The sequence below is a fragment of the Scyliorhinus torazame genome, chromosome 11 (genome assembly GCF_047496885.1).
Source record: "Scyliorhinus torazame isolate Kashiwa2021f chromosome 11, sScyTor2.1, whole genome shotgun sequence".
In the NCBI taxonomy this organism is placed as follows: domain Eukaryota; kingdom Metazoa; phylum Chordata; class Chondrichthyes; order Carcharhiniformes; family Scyliorhinidae; genus Scyliorhinus; species Scyliorhinus torazame.
The window spans coordinates 239,299,413-239,319,018 of record NC_092717.1 but is presented as its reverse complement, the minus strand read 5'-3'; the positions used below and the strand labels follow the sequence as shown (position 1 = coordinate 239,319,018).

General features: G+C 52.2%; 2 protein-coding genes across 4 annotated transcripts in view; both read left to right on the top strand.

The window, feature by feature from the left end:
• Positions 1-1,667, top strand: part of mep1ba (meprin A subunit beta a) — a 70,738-nt gene extending 69,071 nt beyond the window's left edge. The window contains exon 15 of the mRNA XM_072468475.1: positions 998-1,667. Within this exon, the coding sequence (XP_072324576.1) occupies positions 998-1,009 (12 nt within the window). The 3' untranslated portion in view covers positions 1,010-1,667. The remainder of the gene's footprint in view (positions 1-997) is intronic.
• A 9,607-nt stretch (positions 1,668-11,274) lies between these two features.
• LOC140385869 (protein LYRIC-like) overlaps positions 11,275-19,606 on the top strand; it is a 96,147-nt gene continuing 87,815 nt past the window's right edge. For 2 of the 3 annotated variants that reach the window (XM_072468473.1, XM_072468474.1), the window contains exon 1: positions 11,275-11,915. In XM_072468473.1, coding sequence (XP_072324574.1) covers positions 11,523-11,915 — 393 coding nt within the window. In that variant the 5' untranslated portion in view covers positions 11,275-11,522. The remainder of the gene's footprint in view (positions 11,916-19,606) is intronic. The other variant, XM_072468472.1, reaches the window with a different exon arrangement.

Genomic DNA, 19,606 nt, shown 5'->3' with positions numbered 1-19,606 from the left:
TGAGGACGATGTTAAGAGGCTTCGAGGTGATTTGGACAAGTTGAGTGAATGGGCAAGTAGATGGCTGATGCAGTATAACATGGATAAATGTGAAGTTATCCACTTCGGACAGAGAAACAGAATGGCAGAGAATTCTTTAAATGGTGATATTGGGAAATGTTGACGTTCAAAGGGACCTGGATGTCCTTGTACACCAGTCACTGAAAGCAAACATGCAGGTACAGCAAGCAGTTAGGAAGGCAAATGGTATGTTGGCCTTCATTGCAAGAGGACTGAAGCAAAGATGTCTTACTACAGCTGTGCAGGGCCTTGGGTGAGAACACATCTGGAGTACTGTGTGCAGTTTTGGGTCTCCTTACCAAGTAAAAGATATACTTGCCATAAAGGGAGTGCAGCGAAGGTTCACCCGAGGAAGGAACTGTGCTCCGAAAGCTCGTGATTCTAAACAAGCCTGTTGGACTTTAACCTGCCAATGTTCAAATGCATTGGGGTGCAACTGACGACTAACAGTCCTCCAGGTGAGGACACAGTCCGAATAGATCCTACCCCAAACACCAGCCCCTCTCTCAAACCACCCAGGGCAGCAGGAAATTGGCCTGGGGGAGTGAATTCAGCCAGTAAGTGCTGGCAAGCTATCCCACTGTGGCGGCATCACAGAAACGCTTGATTCTTTCCTGGTCCAGCGCCCAAAGTTGCACCTTGCAGATTTGGTCACAGGATCGCCGTCAGGAGCAAGCATTCCAGCCTTTCCCTCCTTGATCCAGGCTAGATATTCCGACAGTAACATCCTACCCTCCTTCAACCAGAACCAGGTCACTCGGCAGATTTTGGGGGGAATCATTGCCCTTCTGTTCTTTCTAGTTAACCTGGGTAGTGCACTTGTCAGGTGGGCTGTTAAAGGAGTTGGTTATACATATTGTTGCTGCTTTTCCGATAGGTCTACTAGGTCTATTATTTCTGAGTCTAAACTATCATAAACCAATTGTCTTTACTGCAGACTGCAATGTGAAAAAGCCAGTGGGAACGTCGAAGTCTCGGGAAGACACCGGAAGACTCACGGACCAGTGACACAAAGTCAATCCTAATCAATGAGCGAACGGTGAATTTTGCCTTAAAGAAGTCCACCATTCTCCTGGAAGTTGTGTGAAAGTGCATTCTATAACTTGGTGGTTTACAGAGAAAATCAAATATTCAACAATGCAACAAGAATTACAGAAATAAGGTAAAATTGGATACGAATTAGGAGCAGGAGATGGCCACTCGGCCCCTCAAGCCTGCCCCGCCATTCAATAAGGTCGTGACTGATCTGATTGTAACCAAAACCCACAGTCCTGCCGACCACTGAGCTCCGAAAGCTAGTGACTCCAAACAAACCTGTTGGACTTTAACCTGGTGTTGTAAGACTTCTTACTGTGCCCTTATTGTTAAACAGTGACCCCGAGTTCTTAAACTTAGACTCACGCTGCAGTCTAAGTGTTTTATTAATCACCTGATGGACCCTCCTTAAACTATCAAAGGGCATAATTCAAGATTTGAGAATGTATTCTGAGTCCATCTCGCAGTGAATCTCAACTCGTTATGAATTTTAAGCAAGAATACAATTCTTGACTGTCATTGACTGTGAAATAATTTCAACAAAACTTAATTAAACAAGCAGTACCCCAAAATCTTGCGTCGACCATCATTTATTTATGTGAGCTCACTAGGAGGTGGAGACCTGGGAATCCATATTTCTGACAGCGATAGCAGGTTTTGACAGTTCGACCAATCGAGGCGGTGGTGTGGTGGTATTGGTCGCTGGAGTAGTAATCCAGAGAGCCAGAGTCATGCTCCAGGGACCAGGGTTTGAATCCCACCACGACAAACGGTGGAATCTGAATTCAATTTGGACAGCACGGTAGCACAGTGGTTCGCACAATTGCTTCACAGCTCCAGGGTCCCAGGTTCGATTCCCGGCTTGGGTCACTGTCTGTGCGGAGTCGGCACGCTCTCCCCGTGTGTGTGTGGGTCTCCTCCGGGTGCTCCGGTTTCCTCCCGCAGTCCAAAGATGTGCAGGTTAGGCGGATTGGCCGTGCTAAATTGTCTTTAGTGTCCAAAATTGCCCTTAGTGTTGGGTGGGGTTACTGGGTTATGGAGGTGTGGGCTTGGGTAGGGTGCTCTTTCCAAGAGCCGGAGCAGACTCGATGGGCTGAATGGCCTCCTTCTGCACTGTGTGAAATCTATGAGTCACCACCGAGTGTGGGTCAGAGTTCAAGTCTCTCCCTCCCCCACCACACATTCTCCAGGCTTCAGGCCCCTGACACTGGAGTTAAATGGGGGTCCAGACCGCACAATGGATCAGGACCTCACGGGCAGCGATTTCCCCGAAATTGGCCAAAGAGTGGGCTCGCCATCTACTTCAGGGCGCTGGGCTGGTTTGTGAAGCTGGAGGCTCAGTAGGAGGCCCACCAGTGTTGAAGAAGTAGCAGCCTTCCTTTGAAGGTAAGTCAGAGAGTGAGGGAAACTTGACTCCCTGTGGTAAACCACTGTTGCACCTGTATTAGGTGATGTACGGTGGGACCTGTACTACAGGTTCGCCGGTAGCCCCTGCCTGCTGGCTCCGCCCAGTAGGCGGAGTATAAATATGTGTGTCCCCCATTCAGCAGCCATTTCGCCAGCTGCTGTGGGAGGCCATACATCTTAATGCAATGAAGCCTCAGTTGTATCCAACTCAAGCCTTTGTTCAATTGATCGTGCCTCACTCCCCAACTTCAATTAAGAAATATAATCAGAAGTTAGTCCAGTTTACCATTGCATTGGATGGAGGGTGACAGGAGGATGGGGGAAGGAGTGCGGAGAGGACCCTTCCACCAGACAGTCTCCTGCAGCTACAGAAAAGCCATGCAGGCAAGTGGGGAGGACCTCCCTCTCGTGCCCGGAGCACTGGTCCCCTGCGCTCTTCCCCCGGCACCTCTGATAAGCCGGTTCCAGTGACCTCTGACATGGGCCTCCACAGCAGGACTTTAAACAGGCTTAACTACGGTGACCCGCTGCTTACAGGCAGGCAGTCCTTACGCCTCCTTCGGCCTAGCTCCAGGAGAAAGGCCCGAGGCCGGGATGCTGCCGGGGAACTGACATGCCAGCCGACGGTGCACAATTCCACGCCGGCCCCTGTCTGTGGTCACCCACACCAGGGCCTAAAATCGACTCTTTGGAATGAGCTGGCTGCGGATATCTGACGCGGAAACAATAGCTGAGAAAAATTATCCCTTCCAAAGGTTACAGTTGGTCAGCTCAGTGAACCTACGCCTATTCTGGGGTTGGGTTTTCTTTGTTTTAACTCTTCAAGGATCATTGGATCTCAGATTGAATTTCAGTGAACACTGACTGTTCATTGCTGTACTTAGTAATTTATTACTAACTACGAGCCACATCTTGGTTTTCAGTTGGTTTTGTGTCACCATCACTCCGCCCTCTGCACAGGCAACCTTACAGGGTCTAGTTCGCACAATAAGCGCCGTTATCGTCATGACACATATCAGGCTAGGGGATAAGGGTAACAAACAGGAGGGACTGCTGATGTGAACGTTAACAGATTGCCTTTGGCTCCAATATCATTCAAGAAGCTCAGCACCATCCAGGCCGTTTGATCGGCACCCCATCCATCCCCTTAAAGGGGCAGTCACTCCAGCACTGGCGCAGCGCCACCTAGCGGATGCACTGCAGCCACTCGCCAAGGCGCCTTCAACAACCTCTTGCTAGCGTGCCTCCTTTATCCATGAAAAAATGAAATGAAATGAAAATTGTTTCTTGTCACAAGTAGGCTTCAAATGAAGTTACTGTGAAAAGCCCCTTGTCGCCACATTCCGGCGCCTGTTCGGGGAGGCTGGTGCGGGAATTGAACCGTGCGGCTGACCTGCCTTGGTCTGCTTTAAAAGCCAGCGATTTAGCCCTGTGCGAAACCAGCCCGTTTTAGGGTTTATTTTTTCCAGACTGAAGGTACGATATGTTGAATGCAAGTGGTTGTTGTTACAATTTTTACAGATCTTTCACAAACAAACATACGGGTTAGGAGTGTCGTGTTGGGCGAGGAGGGCGATTTTTCTGGTGTCCGAAGCGCTCTCCCTTTCGGTGGCTTCCAGGAAGAGCTGGAAGCGCTGTTTGAACAGCTTCCAATTGACGCCGAGGTTTCCAGCGACTTGTAGCGGCTGCGGCGTGCTGACGGTGTCCATGGCGCAGGATGGCAGATTGCTGAGGATGCGTAGGTAGGTCTCACAGTTACCGGGTTCCAATCCTGGTACTATGATGTGTTGGGTACTCTGCTACACAGACGAACCAACACGGTTGCGAATGGTACAACTCTGTTTTATTACTAACAATATTTACTGTAATATTTACAGTAAACTGGTTACTGAGGTTCGTTCATTACCCTTGAATCTGTGGACCTATTCCTAATACTATCTTGGAGTGGCACTCAGCACATGGTGGATGTCGGAGTGGCTTGCTGTGAGCTCTGTGCTCTGAGCTGTCTCCTGCTGGAATGAGCGGGAAGTGTCGTGTTCCCCGTTTTATAGCGTGTATGCTCTTGCCTGTGATTGGCTGTGGTGTTGTATGTGTATTGATTGGTCCGTTGATCTGTCCATCAGTATGTATGTATGTTTGCACCATGATGTTTACCTGAATATCATGACAATGAGCAGGAGTAGGCCATTCGCCCCATCAAGCCTACTGCGCCATTTGGTAAGATCACAAATGATCCGGTTGTAACCTCAACCCCACTTCCTGCTGACCCCCGATAACCTTTCACCCCCCCTTGTTAATCAAAATCTGGCTCTGCATTAAAAATATTCAGTCTCTGCTTCCACTGCCTTTCGAGGAAGAGAGTTCCAGAGACTCACTGACCCTCTGAGAGGAAAACATTTCTCCTCATCCCTGTCTTAAATGGGCGACCTCTTATTTAAAAACGGTGACCCCGAGTTCTAGATCCTCCCACCAGAGGAAACATCCTCTCCACATCCACCTTGTCGATAGCACTCCGCATATTAGATGTTTCGATCAAGTTGCCTCTCACTCTTCTAAACTCTAGTGGATACAAACCTAACCCCTTCAACCTTTCCTCATGAGACAACCCGTCCATTCCTGGTATTAGCTGAGTAAACCTTCTCTGAACTGCATTTACATCTTTCCTTGGGCAACATCAGTACCGTACACAATATTCCAGATGTGGTCACAACAATGCCCTGTACAACTGAAGCATAACCTCCCTACTGTTGCACAGTACGAAGTCTTACAACACCAGGTTAAAGTCCAACAGGTTTGTTTCGAATCACCAGCTTTCGGAGCGCTGCTCCTTCCTCAGGTGAAGGAACAGTGCTCTGAAAGCTAGTGATTGGAAACAAACCTGTTGGACTTTAACCTGGTGTTGTAAGACTTCTTACTGTGCTCACCCCAGTCCAACGCCGGCATCTCCACATCCTCCCTACTGTTGTAATCAGTTCCCCTCGCAATAAACAATAACATTCCATTCACTTTCCGAATTGCTTGCTCTGCCTGTATACTCGCCTTTTGAGATACATGCACTAGGCCACCCAGATCCCTCTGCGCCTCAGAGCTCTCCAATCTTTCACCATTTAGATAATAATAAGCTTCGTTTTTATTCTTCCTGCCAAATTGGACAATTTCACATTTGCCCACATTATACTCCATTTGCCAGATTTTTGTCCACTCACTTAACCTACCTGTGTCCCTTTGTAGCCTCCTTACGTCCTCTTCACAATTTACTTTCCTATCTTCGTGTCATCGGTAAATTTAGCAACCCTGCCTTCAGTCCCTTCACCGAGTCATTTATATAAATTGTAAAACGTTTAGATCCCAGCACTGATCCCTGGGACACATCACTAATCACATCCTGCCAACCAGAAAAAGACTCATTTATTCCAACCCTCTGTTCCGTGTTAGCGAGCGAATCTTCAATTCATGCCCATATGTTACCCTCTACACCATGTATTTTCTGCAATAACCTTTGATGTGACACCTTATCAAATGCCTTTTGGAAATCTAAGTACAGAACATCCATTGGTTCCCCTTTATCCTCAGCACATGTGACTCCTTCAAAGAACACCAATAAATTGGTCAAACATGATTTCCCTTTCACAAAACCATGTTGACTCTGCCTGATTGCCTTGAATTTTTCCCAGTGCCCTGTCTTTAATAGTGGCTTCTTACATTTTACCTATGCCTCGAGGGCGGCACGGCAGCACAGTGGTTAGCACAGTTGCTTCACAGCTCCAGGGTCCCAGATTCGATTCCCAGCTTGGGTCACTGCCTGTGCGGAGTCCGCACGTTCTCCCCGTGTCTGCGTGGGTTTCCTCCGGGTGCTCCGGTTTCCTCCCGCAGTCCAAAGATGTGCAGGTTAGGGGGATTGGTCACGCTAAATTGTCCTCAGTGCCCAAAAAGGTTAGGTGGGGTTATGGGGATAGGGTGGTGGTGTGGTCTTGGGTAGGGTGCTCTTTCCAACGGCCGGTGCAGACTCAATGGGCCGAATGGCCTCCTTCTGCACTGTAAATTCTATGATTCTATGATAGATGTAAGGCTAACTGACCTGTAGTTTCCTGTTTTCTGTCCACCTCGCTTTTTTGAATATAGGAACTACATTTGCTGTTTTCCAATTTAATGGAACCTTCCCTGAATCTAGGGAATTTGGGTAATTAAAACCAATGCATCAACTATCTCATTGGCCATTTCTTTCAGGACTTTAGGATGAAGTCCATCCGGACACGGGGATTTGTCAGCCACAGACCCAATGCCACTTCCCTGGTGGTTGTAATTTTTCTGAGTTCTTCCCTCCCTTCCACTTCCTGGTTTACAGCTATTTCTGGTTGTTACCGTAGAAACTGACGGTTGATAAACACTCATAGTACGCGCGGTAGGATACAAAGAAAGGGATTTAGGATACACTACTAAACTCCCACGCCCCGACGGGTCACTCTCCCCGCCCAGGCCGGGGTCTTTACGCTGAGGTGCCTTCCCTGTTAAGGAGGAAGCTCCGCCCCCAGTTACCGGGGGGGGAGTTCATACTCGTTATGAGTTAATGGGAATCGGATGGCGCATACTCCCTTACTTGCCAGTGGGTCATAACACCACCCCACCCCCCCTAAGTCCGGAGAAATGTCCATTTCCTCTGGCCGATCTGTGGGATCCTTTTTCCGTTTTGCCTGTTGTCGGCGTTCCGTCATTGAACTGATGCCCACGAGGCGTATATCTGATCGGTGAGAAGCGCTTCTACGGCAGCGTCGCGGCTGGGCCGGCGGGGCTGGTGTCGGAGGGGGAGCGGGCGCGGATATCGGCGTTGGTGTCTTCCTGCGGCTGGACGTCCATGTTGGAGTCAGGATCTTGGAAAACGGCATCGGGAATCTTGACCTCCTGACCCTTGGCATTCAGAGGAGACTCCGGTTGCGGGGATCTGTGGAATCTGGGCGACGGCGGTAGGCGCAGGCAATTCTTGGAGGTGGCCGCGGATGCCATCCACGTCGGTTAGACTCCTGGCCTCATGCCCGTACAGAGTAAGATACCGGCTCCGTTTGGTGTCGCGCGATCCCCAGGATCCACGTAGCTCCATTGCTGACGTTCCGGTGGTAGCTGGTGTCCCCAGGAGTGAAACTGCAGAGCGGCCTCCGGTGTCCCGCGTCAGCTTCGGACAGCACTTGACCCTGTTGGACCTTCTTCCCGATGCCTGGAATGGCCAAGCTTAACCATGTCCGGCGGCGTTGACCCTGAGTGGCTAAACCGGTGCCACCCCCGTGGTCGCCAGCGACGTGGTCCTGTAACTAAACAGCACACGGGGCAAGTGGGTTTCCCAGGATCTGGGGCAGTTTCTTCATCCCCCTCTTGGACAGCCTGTTTGGGGCCGGGTGATCATAGAATTTACAGTTCAGAAGGAGGCCATTTGGCCCATCGAGTCTGCACCGGCCCTTACAAAGAGCACCCTACTGAAGCCCACGTATCTACCCTATCCCCGTAACCCCCACTTAACCTTTTTTTTGGACACTAAGGGCAATTTAGCCTGGCCAATCCACCTAACCTGCACGTCTTTGGACTGTGGGAGGAAACCGGAGCACCCGGAGGAAACCCACGCAGACACGGGGAGAACGTGCAGACTCCGCGCAGACAGTGACCCAAGCCGGAATCGAACCCGGGACACTGGAGCTGTGAAGGAATTGTGCTACCCACTATGCCACCCTGCTGCCTTGATATGGGGAAGTCCGCATGTGGGGAATCCCGTTCGCAGTCAAGAATGTGTTGAACTCCGCGCTGGTGAAAGCGGCTCAGTGGGAAACTTGTGGGAGACCAGTACCTCCGAGCTACCCTGTGTGCTGAAGATGCAGTGCAGGCAGTCCACAGTCGCCCTTGCGGTCGTTGCCTGCATCCTGTGGACATCACGCCACTTCGAGTGCATGTCGACAATGATCAGGAACATTGATCCCGGGAAAGGACCGGTGAAGACTATGTAAAGGCGCGACCATGGCTGGCCCAGGGCCCAGCTATTCCCAAGGATGCAACATCTTCGCTGGCAGAGCTTCCTGGTATTCCTGGCTTGACCCGCATGGTTGGACCAGCTTCTCTATATTTGTGTCCCCAGACGTAACTGTTGCCGAGCATCTTCATCTTCGACGCCTCCGGGTGTCCGTCAGGGAGGTCCTGCGGTAAGATGGCTCACCCCACTTTCCAGGGAGAATGCTGTCCTCCATGCTGAGCTCTGAAATTTTGAAGGTGTAGCCTTCAAATCATCAGGTAACGCCCTGCGCTGGGCCCCAAACAGCACCATGTGACGGTATCGGGACAACCGTGGGTCAGTCTGGGTTCAAACCTTTATTCAGGCTGCCGTCCCTGGCAATGAGTCCACAAAGTGGAGTGCAGCCACTACCTCCTATGCGGAGGAGGGTGTCGGCGGCCTTGTGGGGTGGGGGTGGTGGCTTTTAATGCATCCGCGTGCGGGATCTTGGCACCGGGGCGGTGTTCCACACTGTACTTACATGTCCCCAGCTACAGGGCCGAACTCTGGATCCTCGCGGACGCGATCGGGGGAATTGCTCAGCCTTCTTCGAACAGGCCCAATAATGGTTTGTGGTCAGTGTAGACCGTGAAAGTGTGTCCATAAACGTATTGATGGAACTTACGGACCCCAAAGATGACCGCCAACCCTTCATTTTTGATCTGCGCATAATTGCGCTCCGGGGCGGCGAGCATGCGGGGTGCGAATGCGGTCGGTCTTCCTGAGCCATCGGCCATGCGGTGGGCAAGGACCGCCCACAAGGGGATGTGTCACATGTCAACAGCAGCGATTCTGCGGGGTCAAAGTGTGTTCGTAGTATCGAGGATGACAGCTGCCGTTTTACCGTATCGAATGCCCGCTGTCGAGACTGTGTCCAATCCCACGGTTGGTCTGTCTTTAGTAAGAGGTGGAGGGGACTGAGGAGGGCTGCCAGGTGCGGGATGAATTTCCTGTAATAATTCACTCTTCCGAGGAAAAAAGGGTAGTTCTGTCTGGCTGCCGGGTACGGGGCCTGTTTTATCACCCACACCTTGACCTCTACAGAGCGCAGCCCATTCTGGTCCACTCAGTAGCCCAAATAAGTAACCTCGTGGGCATGAAGGACACATTTTTCCTTGACCAATATCAATACACGGGTGACCCTTGCTCAGAAGAGACCTACTTGGAGGAACCTCCGGATTGAAGGGGCACAATTCTGGAAAGACACCAATCTGGAAAAAGGAATTCTATCTAGAGTCCAAGAACAGATCGATCTACCTTTCGGAGACACCTGCTGTCGAAGGTGTGGCTCTAGGATCGGCCGCCTCAGCCATGAGGGACCCACAAAACTCATGACCGATAACACGGAGTTTCTTAGGTGGGCAATCATACTTGTTAGCGAGTGCCCACCAAAGGAGATTTTTTTCCTTGCAGTTTCTACAGTGCTAACACATTCTCCCTCCCTTCAGTTCTGACGTGCCTAGGGACTCGAAACGTTAACTGATAGATGCTGAAAGACCTGTGCAGTTTATCCTGCGTCCTCTGTTCTTGCCTCACAGATTACCTGTCCCTGATTACCGCGTGTTAACCTCTCAGACAATGCAGTTAGTTATCATGCAGAGTGAACAAGGGCATTTGGCCCATCACATCGGTACTGACTCTCTAGAAGATTAACTCAGCCGGTCCCATTCCCCAAACTTTTCCCTGCAACCCTCCCAATTTCTTCGTCATCAGGTGCTTATCCAATTCCCTTCGGAGTAAGCTTCTAAATTACAAGTTTATTGTAAAAGAGGTTATTCATTTTGATTTGTTAGACGTTATTTTAAAACAAGTTAAATCTTCCTCTTGGCCACAACCTACTTCTCGATCCACCCCAGTGGAAAGACACTTTAGCCCCACCTAGCCGTCAGTGTGCGCTCTGCAGGAGGGTGAAACTCCCCCCGCCCCCCCCCCCCCCCTGGAGGTGGGTGGAAGAATCGGAAAGGGCGAGACAGCAGCGCCGCGAGTGTCCGGAGGTGTGTATTGCAGGACTAGTATGGCTCCCCCTAGCGGCTGGAGGGTATACAATAGAGTCAACGGTGTGCAGTTGAATGGCTCCGGTGGCAGCACCTCCAGCGGTGGGATGCATGTGCATCACCAGGCGGGTGTTATAACTGTGGCTCGACGCAGCAACCGCCAGCAGTGGGAGGTGTTATATAGCGTTTAGGTTTGTCCGCTGCAGGTGGCAGCGACTCGAGAGGTCGAAGCACCCGCAAATACCTCTCTTCTCCCGCGAGGAGCCTGCACGCCTGAAGCGGGCAGCCTCCACACGCAGCGCCACCCGCGGCGGGCGGAGAATGCCCGGCAGGAGGAGGAGGCGGCGGGCAGCCTCCACGGATAGCGCCATCCGCGGCGGGCGGAATGGCCGGCAGGAGAGGGAGGCGGGCAATCTAGCTGGCAGCCTCCACGGGCAGCGCCACCCGCGGCGGGCGGGAGGAATGCCCAGCAGGAGGCGGGCTCTCTCGCGGGAAGCCTCCACAGGCAGCGCCACCCGCGGCGGGCGGGAGGAATGGCCGGCAGGAGGGGGAGGGGAGCAATCTAGCGGGCAGCCTCCACAGGCAGCGCCACCCGCGGCGGGCGGGAGGAATGCCCGGCAGGAGGAGGCGGCGGGCACTCGAGCAGGCAGCCTCCATACGCAGCGCCACCCGCGGCGGGCGGGAGAAGGAGGAGGAGGCGGGCACTTTAGCGGGCAGCCTCCACGGGCAGCGCCACCCGCGGCGGGCGGGAGGAATGCCCGGCAGGAGGAGGGTTATCTTGGGGCGGGTTGTGGAGGCCCCGCTTGTGGCGCCGGGGTTGGGTTCAGTGTCTCACTGCTGTTGAGGCTGTCGCTGGATGAATTGAGTTGAGGAGGAGCCCGGGGCCGGTTGAAGCTGCTGTTGAGGGTGGTCGGGCCCTCGGGCCTCGCTGGGCCATGGTCAGGGCCGTGTAGAGGGGCCCGGGGCTGAGTCAGAGCGACACCGCGACACCGAGGGACATGGCGGGGAGCTGGCACCAAGTGCTGGCCGCCCAGGCCCAGCTGCTGCTGGGGCGGCTGGAGGAGGGAGTTTGGGCCGGCCTGGGCCTGCTGCGGAGCGGCCTGGGCACCGACCTCGGGCTGGAGCCGTGGCTGAAGCGGCAGCCGCCCGGCTCGGCCGGCCTGGCCCTCCTCCTCCTCCTGCTGCTGCTGCTGCTGCCGGCGCTCTGGGCCCTGGGCCGCCGGCTGCTCTTCCCCAGGAAGCGGCTCGGATCCCCCGACCAGCAGGCCGGGCCCGGCGGCCGCAGGAGCGGCAGCGGAGGGGGCAGGAACCGGGAGAAAACCCCCACCGAGGCCCAGCAGCAGCGGCTGGAGGAGCAGCGGCGGCGGAACAAGAGGAAGGAGAAGCCAAAGGTGAGGGGGGGAGGCCGGGAAAAGATACACCCACCCTGTCTCCCCCTCCATGCCCCCTGTCTCCCCCTCCATGCCCCCTGTCTCCCCCTCCCTGCCCCCTGTCTCCCCCTCCCTGCCCCCTGTCTCCCCCTCCATGCCCCCTGTCTCCCCCTCCATGCCCCCTGTCTCCCCCTCCATGCCCCCTGTCTCCCTCTCCATGCCCCCTGTCTCTCCCTCCATGCCCCCTGTCTCCCCCTCCATGCCCCCTGTCTCCCCCTCCATGCCCCCTGTCTCCCCCCTCCAGGCCCCCCTGCCCTCCCCCCTCCAGGCCCCCCTGCCCTCCCCCCTCCAGGCCCCCCTGCCCTCCCCCCTCCAGGCCCCCCTGCCCTCCCCCCTCCAGGCCCCCCTGCCCTCCCCCCTCCAGGCCCCCCTGCCCTCCCCCCTCCAGGCCCCCCTGCCCTCCCCCCTCCAGGCCCCCCTGCCCCCCCCCCTCCAGGCCCCCCTGCCCTCCCCCCTCCAGGCCCCCCTGCCCTCCCCCCTCCAGGCCCCCCTGCCCTCCCCCCTCCAGGCCCCCCTGCCCTCCCCCCTCCAGGCCCCCCTGCCCTCCCCCCTCCAGGCCCCCCTGCCCTCCCCCCTCCAGGCCCCCCTGCCCTCCCCCCTCCAGGCCCCCCTGCCCTCCCCCCTCCAGGCCCCCCTGCCCTCCCCCCTCCAGGCCCCCCTGCCCTCCCCCCTCCAGGCCCCCCTGCCCTCCCCCCTCCAGGCCCCCCTGCCCTCCCCCCTCCAGGCCCCCCTGCCCTTCCCCCCTCCAGGCCCCCCTGCCCTTCCCCCCTCCAGGCCCCCCTGCCCTTCCCCCCTCCAGGCCCCCCTGCCCTCCCCCCTCCAGGCCCCCCTGCCCTCCCCCCTCCAGGCCGCCCTGCCCTCCCCCCTCCAGGCCCCCCTGCCCCCCCCCCCCTCCAGGCCCCCCTGCCCTCCCCCTCCAGGCCCCCCTGCCCTCCATGCCCCTTCCCCCACATGCCGCCTGCGCCCCCACCCCCATGCACCCACCGGTCTCCTTCCCCCATAGCCCCCTGGTTCTCCCGTAGCCCCCCCTCCTCTGTGGGCAGAGTCTTCCCCATGTGTGTCGCCGCCGCCCCCCCCCCCCCGCCGCTTGGGGAATGGGGCCCTGTCTACCTCCCCTTGTGAAAAATGCACCGTTTGCCACCCCCATCCACCTTGTGCAGAATGGAATAATCTCATGAACCTCATAAGATTTACAACCCACAAACCTCTTGCTTAATAATTCCTCTGGACCCATGCAGCCCTCCTCTTGTAATTAACAACCACTGTGCCCATCCCAACCACTGTCGTCACAAACAACTCTGCCAGAATAGACTCCCATAAAAACTGATTAATACCCATGTCACCCTGAATCCCCTCCAGTTAAGATCCTCCTAACCCCTTCGGATACTCCCCCTGCCCACTCTTAAACCCTGAACCCTTTAAACCTCATAACATTCCTGTACCTTCTATCCCCTGCACCCACTCTCAACTTCTCTGAAGCCAGATTTAGTAAAACTCTTGCACCTACCCTTAAATTCATAAACCTCTTGCCCACTCTGAACACCATACGCTTTGCAACCCCCTGTATCTGCCCTGAAACCTTAAAATTAATAACCTTGTACCCAGCTCTTGTAGCGATTGCAAACCCCCCCACGCGCGCACACATATTCCAACTCCCTCCCTAAACCTTGGAAAGTATGTTTGCTTGGGGTGTGGTGTGTGGGGGGGGGGGGGAGGGAGGGAGGGCGGTTATCCATGTGTTGTGAAATGTCAGTTCAGAGTAAGGAATCTACAGTAGAATATCTGCGAGGTCTGTTTCGTGAACAGTTCGGGCCTTGTCGACAAGGCATGAGTGTAGTGTGGTTAGGACAGCATCCAAGAGCAGTTTGTGTGATGTGGCAGTCCCACAGAGAGAGAGAGAGAGAGAAAATTGTGGCATAGCTACATTTATGGGTGCAGAAATGCTGTGGTTATTTCATGAAATTGCGCGTACTTTGACAAATGTATTGCGATGATACATTAAATGGTTACTTCCGCCTTGATGTGGACTAATTAGCTAAAGTGATTTGCTGAAGAATAGGCAAATCGTGTCTCTTGGCTGCAGATAGTTAGCCATAAACCCGTGTGTTGGCTGAGCAAACAGAAATGTTTGCTTAGTATTTTGCTACTGAATTTTGTGGCAAGACTTAGTCGTATGGTAAAATGTCAAAGGATCTTCGTTATTTACTAAAAACTGCATTTTCTTAAACATTAACTAGATTTTATTCTGCAAAATGCTTTCGGTACACTGAGGTTGTGATTGGAATTCCTCTTTTGAAGTTTGGTTTTGATATCGGGAAGGGTTGATTTGCTGACAGTTTTCAGTCTCATTTCTGCACCTCTTCTCTGGTAACTGTCTGAGGGTCTCCTCTCTCTTCTCCCCCACCCCAGTCCCACATAGCCTAGCTGTCTGTGCCCTTGCAGATCTGGTCCCTTGTGTACCCCGTCCCCTTTAATTGCTGTCTTCCAGAGATTCCTACAACGCGAAGGAAGTAATTTGGCCCATTGAGTCTACCAACCCTCTGAAAGAGCACTCCTCCACCCTATTTCCATAATAATAATTGCTTATTGTCACAAGTAAGCTTCAATGAAGTTACTGTGAAAAGCCCCTAGTCGCCACATTCCGGCGCCTGTTCGGGGAGGCTGGTACGGGAATTGAACCTACGCTGCTGGCATTGTTCCATATTACAGGCCAGCTGTTTAGCCCACTGTGCTAAACTAACCCCTGATAACCCCACACATTGATCATGGCCAATCCGCCTAATGGCAGCACAGTAACACAGTGGTTAGAACTGTTGCTTCACAGCGCCTGGGACCCTGGGTCTGTGTTGAGTCTGCACGCTCTCTTCCCCCCCCCCCCCCGTGTCTGCGTGGGTTTCCTCCGGGTGCTCCGGTTTCCTCCCACAAGTGCCAAAAATCATGCTGTTAGGTGAATTGGACATTCTGAATTCTCCCTCCGTGTACCCGAGCAGGCGCCGGAATGTGCCGAATGGGGGATTTTCACAGTAACTTCATTGCAGTGTTAATGTAAGCCTACTTGTGACAATAATAAAAATTATTAAAACCTGCATGTCTTTGATGGCCATGCCTTCAACTGCTAAGACCCCAAAACTCTGCAGTTCCCTCCCTATATCTCTCCTGTCCCTCATCTTTTAAAACGTCCTTTGGTCATCTGACCTAATATCTCCCTGTGTCTCAGTGTCAAATTTTGGTTGAACATGCCCATGTGAAGCAGCCTCGGGCTTTACATTAAAGTGCTATGTAAATGCAAAGTGCTGTTATAACTTTACTTTCATATTTTTCTGGTGTCGTTAAGGCCTGGTTGAAGCAATAGGTTTTGGAAAGGCCTTTAAGAGAGGTCAGGGTGAAAAGATTGAGAATGATCACTGAAAGTGGCAATGCATGTAGATAAGGTGGTCAAGAAGGCATACGGCATGCTGGCCTTCATCGGTCGGGGCATTGAATATAAAAATTGACAAGTCATTTTGCAGCTGAGGCCTCATTTGGAATATTGTGTACAATTCTGGTCGCCACACGACCAGAAGGATGTGGATGCTTTGGAGAGGGTACAGGTGTGGTTTACTAGGATGTTGCCTGGTATGGAGGGCATTAGCTAAAAGGAGCGGTTAGGTAAACTCGGTCTGTTCTCACTGGAACGACCGATGAGAGGCGACCTGATAGAGGTCTACAAAATGGCATGGACAGAGTGGATAGTCAGATGCTCTTTCCTAGGGTAGGAGAGTCAAGTACTAGGGACGTGGGTTTAAAGTGCGTGGGGGTAAGTTTAGAACAGACGTGTGAGGCAGGTTTTTTCACCCAGAGGGTGGTAAATGTATGGAACGCACTGCCTTCGGAGGTGGTGGGCGCAGGCTCAATAGCGGCATTTAAGGGACATCTAGACAAATATATGAATAGGGTGGGAATGGAAGGATACGGACTCCGTAAGTGTGTACGATTTTAGTTCAGGCAGGTTCCATGGTCGGCGCAGGCTTGGGGGGCTGAAGGGCCTGTTCCTGTGCTGTACTGTTCTTTGTTTCAGAGGGTAGTTACAGTGTGGTGGGTCGGATGATCAGGATGACTGAAGGCTGTCACCAAGAGTGGGGGAACACCCGAGAGGTTAGAGGCTTGGGCCAGTGGCTGAGAGGTGGCAGGGTAAAGTGGGGCATGAGGGATTTGGGCAGAGAAGCTGTAATGTGATTTGTCGGAGAGTCAGGGTGGTTCACCCGAGAGCCACCCAGGTTGGTAGGGTTGTTAAGAAGGCGTATGGTGTGTTGGCTTTCGTTAACAGGGGGATTGAGTTTAAGATCCGCAAGGTTTTGCTGCAGCTTTATAAGACCCTGGTTAGACCACACTTGGAATATTGTGTCCAGTTCTGGTCACCTCATTATAGAAAGGATGTAGATGTTTTGGAGAGGGTGCAGAGGAGATTTACCAGGATGCTACCTGGACTGGAGGGCATATCTTATACAGAAAGGTTGAGGGAGCACGGGCTTTTCTCATTGAAGCGAAGAAGGAAGTTGATAGAGGTGTACAAGGTGATGAGAGGCATGGATAGAGTGGATAGCCAGAGACTTTTCCCCAGGGTGGAAATGGATGTCACGAGGGGACATAATTTTTAGGTGATTGGAGGAAGGTATAGGGGAGATGTCAGTAGTCGGTTCTTTACACAGAGAGTGGTGGGTGCGTGGAATGCACTGTCAGCGGAGGTGGTGGTGGAGTCAGGGTCGTTCGGGACATTTAAGCGACTCTTGGACAAGCACATGGACAGCAGTAAATTGAAGGGGTGTAGGTTAGGTTGATCTTAGATTAGGATAAATGGTCGGCACACCATTGAAATGAAATGAAAATCGCTTATTGTCACAAGTAGGCTTCAAATGAGGTTACTGTGAAAAGCCTCTAGTCGCCACATTCCGGCGCCTGTTCGGGGAGGTTGGTACGGGAATCGAACCGTGCTGCTGGCCTGCCTTGGTCTGCTTTTAAAAGCCAGCTCTTTAGCCGAGTGTGCTAAACCATTGTGGGCCGAAGGGCCTGTACTGTTCCATGTTCTATGGAGTGAGCAAGATCTGCTTTAGCACAGGATAAGAGTTAGACAGATGTGTGGTCGATGGCTTCAGTGACTGAGGTGCTACAGTGTTGCTGAGATTAATTTTGTGGCCTTGGAGGGTTTAAAACTCTTAGCCGAGCAAGTTGTGAGGTAGTGGCTTAATCAGTACAAATGTCTGAAGGAGGAATTGAGATTAGCATCAAGGGAGCAGGATTAGTGAATGGTATGGAGCCAAAATAATGACCTTAGATTGAAGAACATTTCTGAACATTTGCTTTCATTTTTAAAAAAAAAAGCATACTATGTAGATATTATACCAATGGAAAAATACATGGCTCAGAGTGTAGTATCTGAGCTTTCTGTTACAGACTTGACCCAGAGGGATGTATAACCTGATAATGTCAGTGCTGACAGTTTAAGATGTACCGTGAGTTATTCCATTGTAGTTATGTTTAAGACCGTTTTAAAGCACTTTACTCATACATCGGTTATCCTAAGGCATGTTTATTTAATAGGCGGTGATGCAGGACTAAGATCAAAGGAGATGTTTGAAGGTGGCAGCCGCATAATAATTTTCTTCTGCTTTTGAAGGTGGTGTTTTGGTGGTGGTGGGGGGGGGGGTGTGTGGAAAGGCGAGGGACGAATACTCCAGAATACAGTACGAACATTGAAACATCGCATCCACAATCTGGTACATTGTGGACATTCTTGCTTATCGTTGTTAAATTGTATCTCAGCTGTTACATTTTAAAAGTAACATTTTGCATGTTATAAGATTTTCAAGAATAAATGATATTTTTGGTTCACTGCTCAAAAGCTCCCCGTGCCTTAACATAGAACATTACAGCGCAGTACAGGCCCTTCGGCCCTCGATGTTGCGCTGACCTGTGAACCACTCTAAAGCCCATCTACACTATTCCCTTATCGTCCATATGTTTGTCCAATGACCATTTGAATGCCCTTAGTGTTGGCGAGTCCACTACTGTTGCAGGCAGGGCATTCCACTCCCTTACTACTCTCTGAGTAAAGAACCTACCTCTGAAATCTGTCCTATATCTATCTCCCCTCAATTTAAAGCTATATCCCCTCGTGCTAGACATCACCATCCGAGGAAAAAGGCACTCACTGTCCACCCTATCCAATCCTCTGATCATCTTGTATGCCTCAATTAAGTCACCTCTTAGCCTTCTCTCTAACGAAAACAGCCTTAAGTCCCTCATCCTTTCCTCATAAGATCTTCCCTCCATACCAGGCAACATTCTGGTAAATCTCCTCTGCATCCTTTCCAATGCTTCCACATCCTTCCTATAATGCGGCGACCAGAATTGCACGCAATGCTCCAAATGCGGCCGCACCAGAGTTTTGTTGGCGTAAAGATTGTATCATTTCGGGCTTGAGAGGAAGGCTGCCCTTACCAAATGATGGTCGTGTGGGGAGAATCTACAGTTCCGTCTCTCTTCTGTTTGGAAATTGAAAAATGGTCAATTCCATTTTTTTTTTTGCAGTCTTCCCTTTATCGATACGATATTGTATATGCTGCCGCCTTTTAGCAGAATCTTAGTGGTAGCTGCACCGCCCGATCTGTGGATTTCCCATCACCCTGCATAACTTGAACAAAAGGCCACTGTAACTACATGGCTGCCAGCACACTCTGGGCATGCTGAAGAAAGCACTGATGGAAACCCTTTTTCACTGGTGTGACATAAAGCTGGAATTTGTTTTGCAGTTTCCTTCACTGGCGCTGTTTATCCGCCCGGATTTTTGCTTGCTGTTACTGTTTATCAGGAGAATATCTTCATTAAAAAGTATGGTGACAGTCTCTACCAGGAAGGCTGAGTGAGAAAGCTGCTTGAGCAGCAGTGTCGATGGGGAGAGATGGTCCCGTTCCATGAAAGTTCACCTTGCAGAAAAGAATGGTTCTTCAGAAATGAGAGAAACCAGGGCAACGCGGTGGCGCAGTGGGTTAGCCCTGCTGCCTCACGGCACTGAGGTCCCAGGTTCGATCCCGGCTCTGGGTCACTGTCCGTGTGGAGTTAGCACATTCTCCCCGTGTTTGCATGGCTTTCACCCCCACAACCCAAAACTTGTGCAGGTTAGGTGGATTGGCCACGCTAAATTGCCCCTTATTTGGTAAAAAATAATTGGGTACTCTAAATTTAAAAAAAACAGAAATGAGAGAAACCACTTGACCCACTGAAGTCCATACTTTCTGTAGATTAACTCTGATCATATCTAATTGCATTTTTAATAACACGGCTGCTATTTCCCCATTACTATCCTCAGTAAGGCTCTTGTTACCTCTGTGCTAGGTTTGGGGTGCGCCCAAATCCTTCTGAACACCAACATATTTAAAAAGAAACATTTTTTCCCCCCTCCTCCTCCTACCAAAGGGAATAAAAACAATTGTGGGTTTCAGAGGGGAATTCGAAAAGTCCACGAGAGGATCTAATTTGCAGGGCTGCAGGGAATAGAACTAGCTGCATTGTTCTTGCAGAGAGCTAGCATGGACTTGATGGGCTGCATGGCCTGCTTTGCTGCAACCATTCTATGGTTCTATCTCCCCACACGATACCCCATCTGATACCTTTTT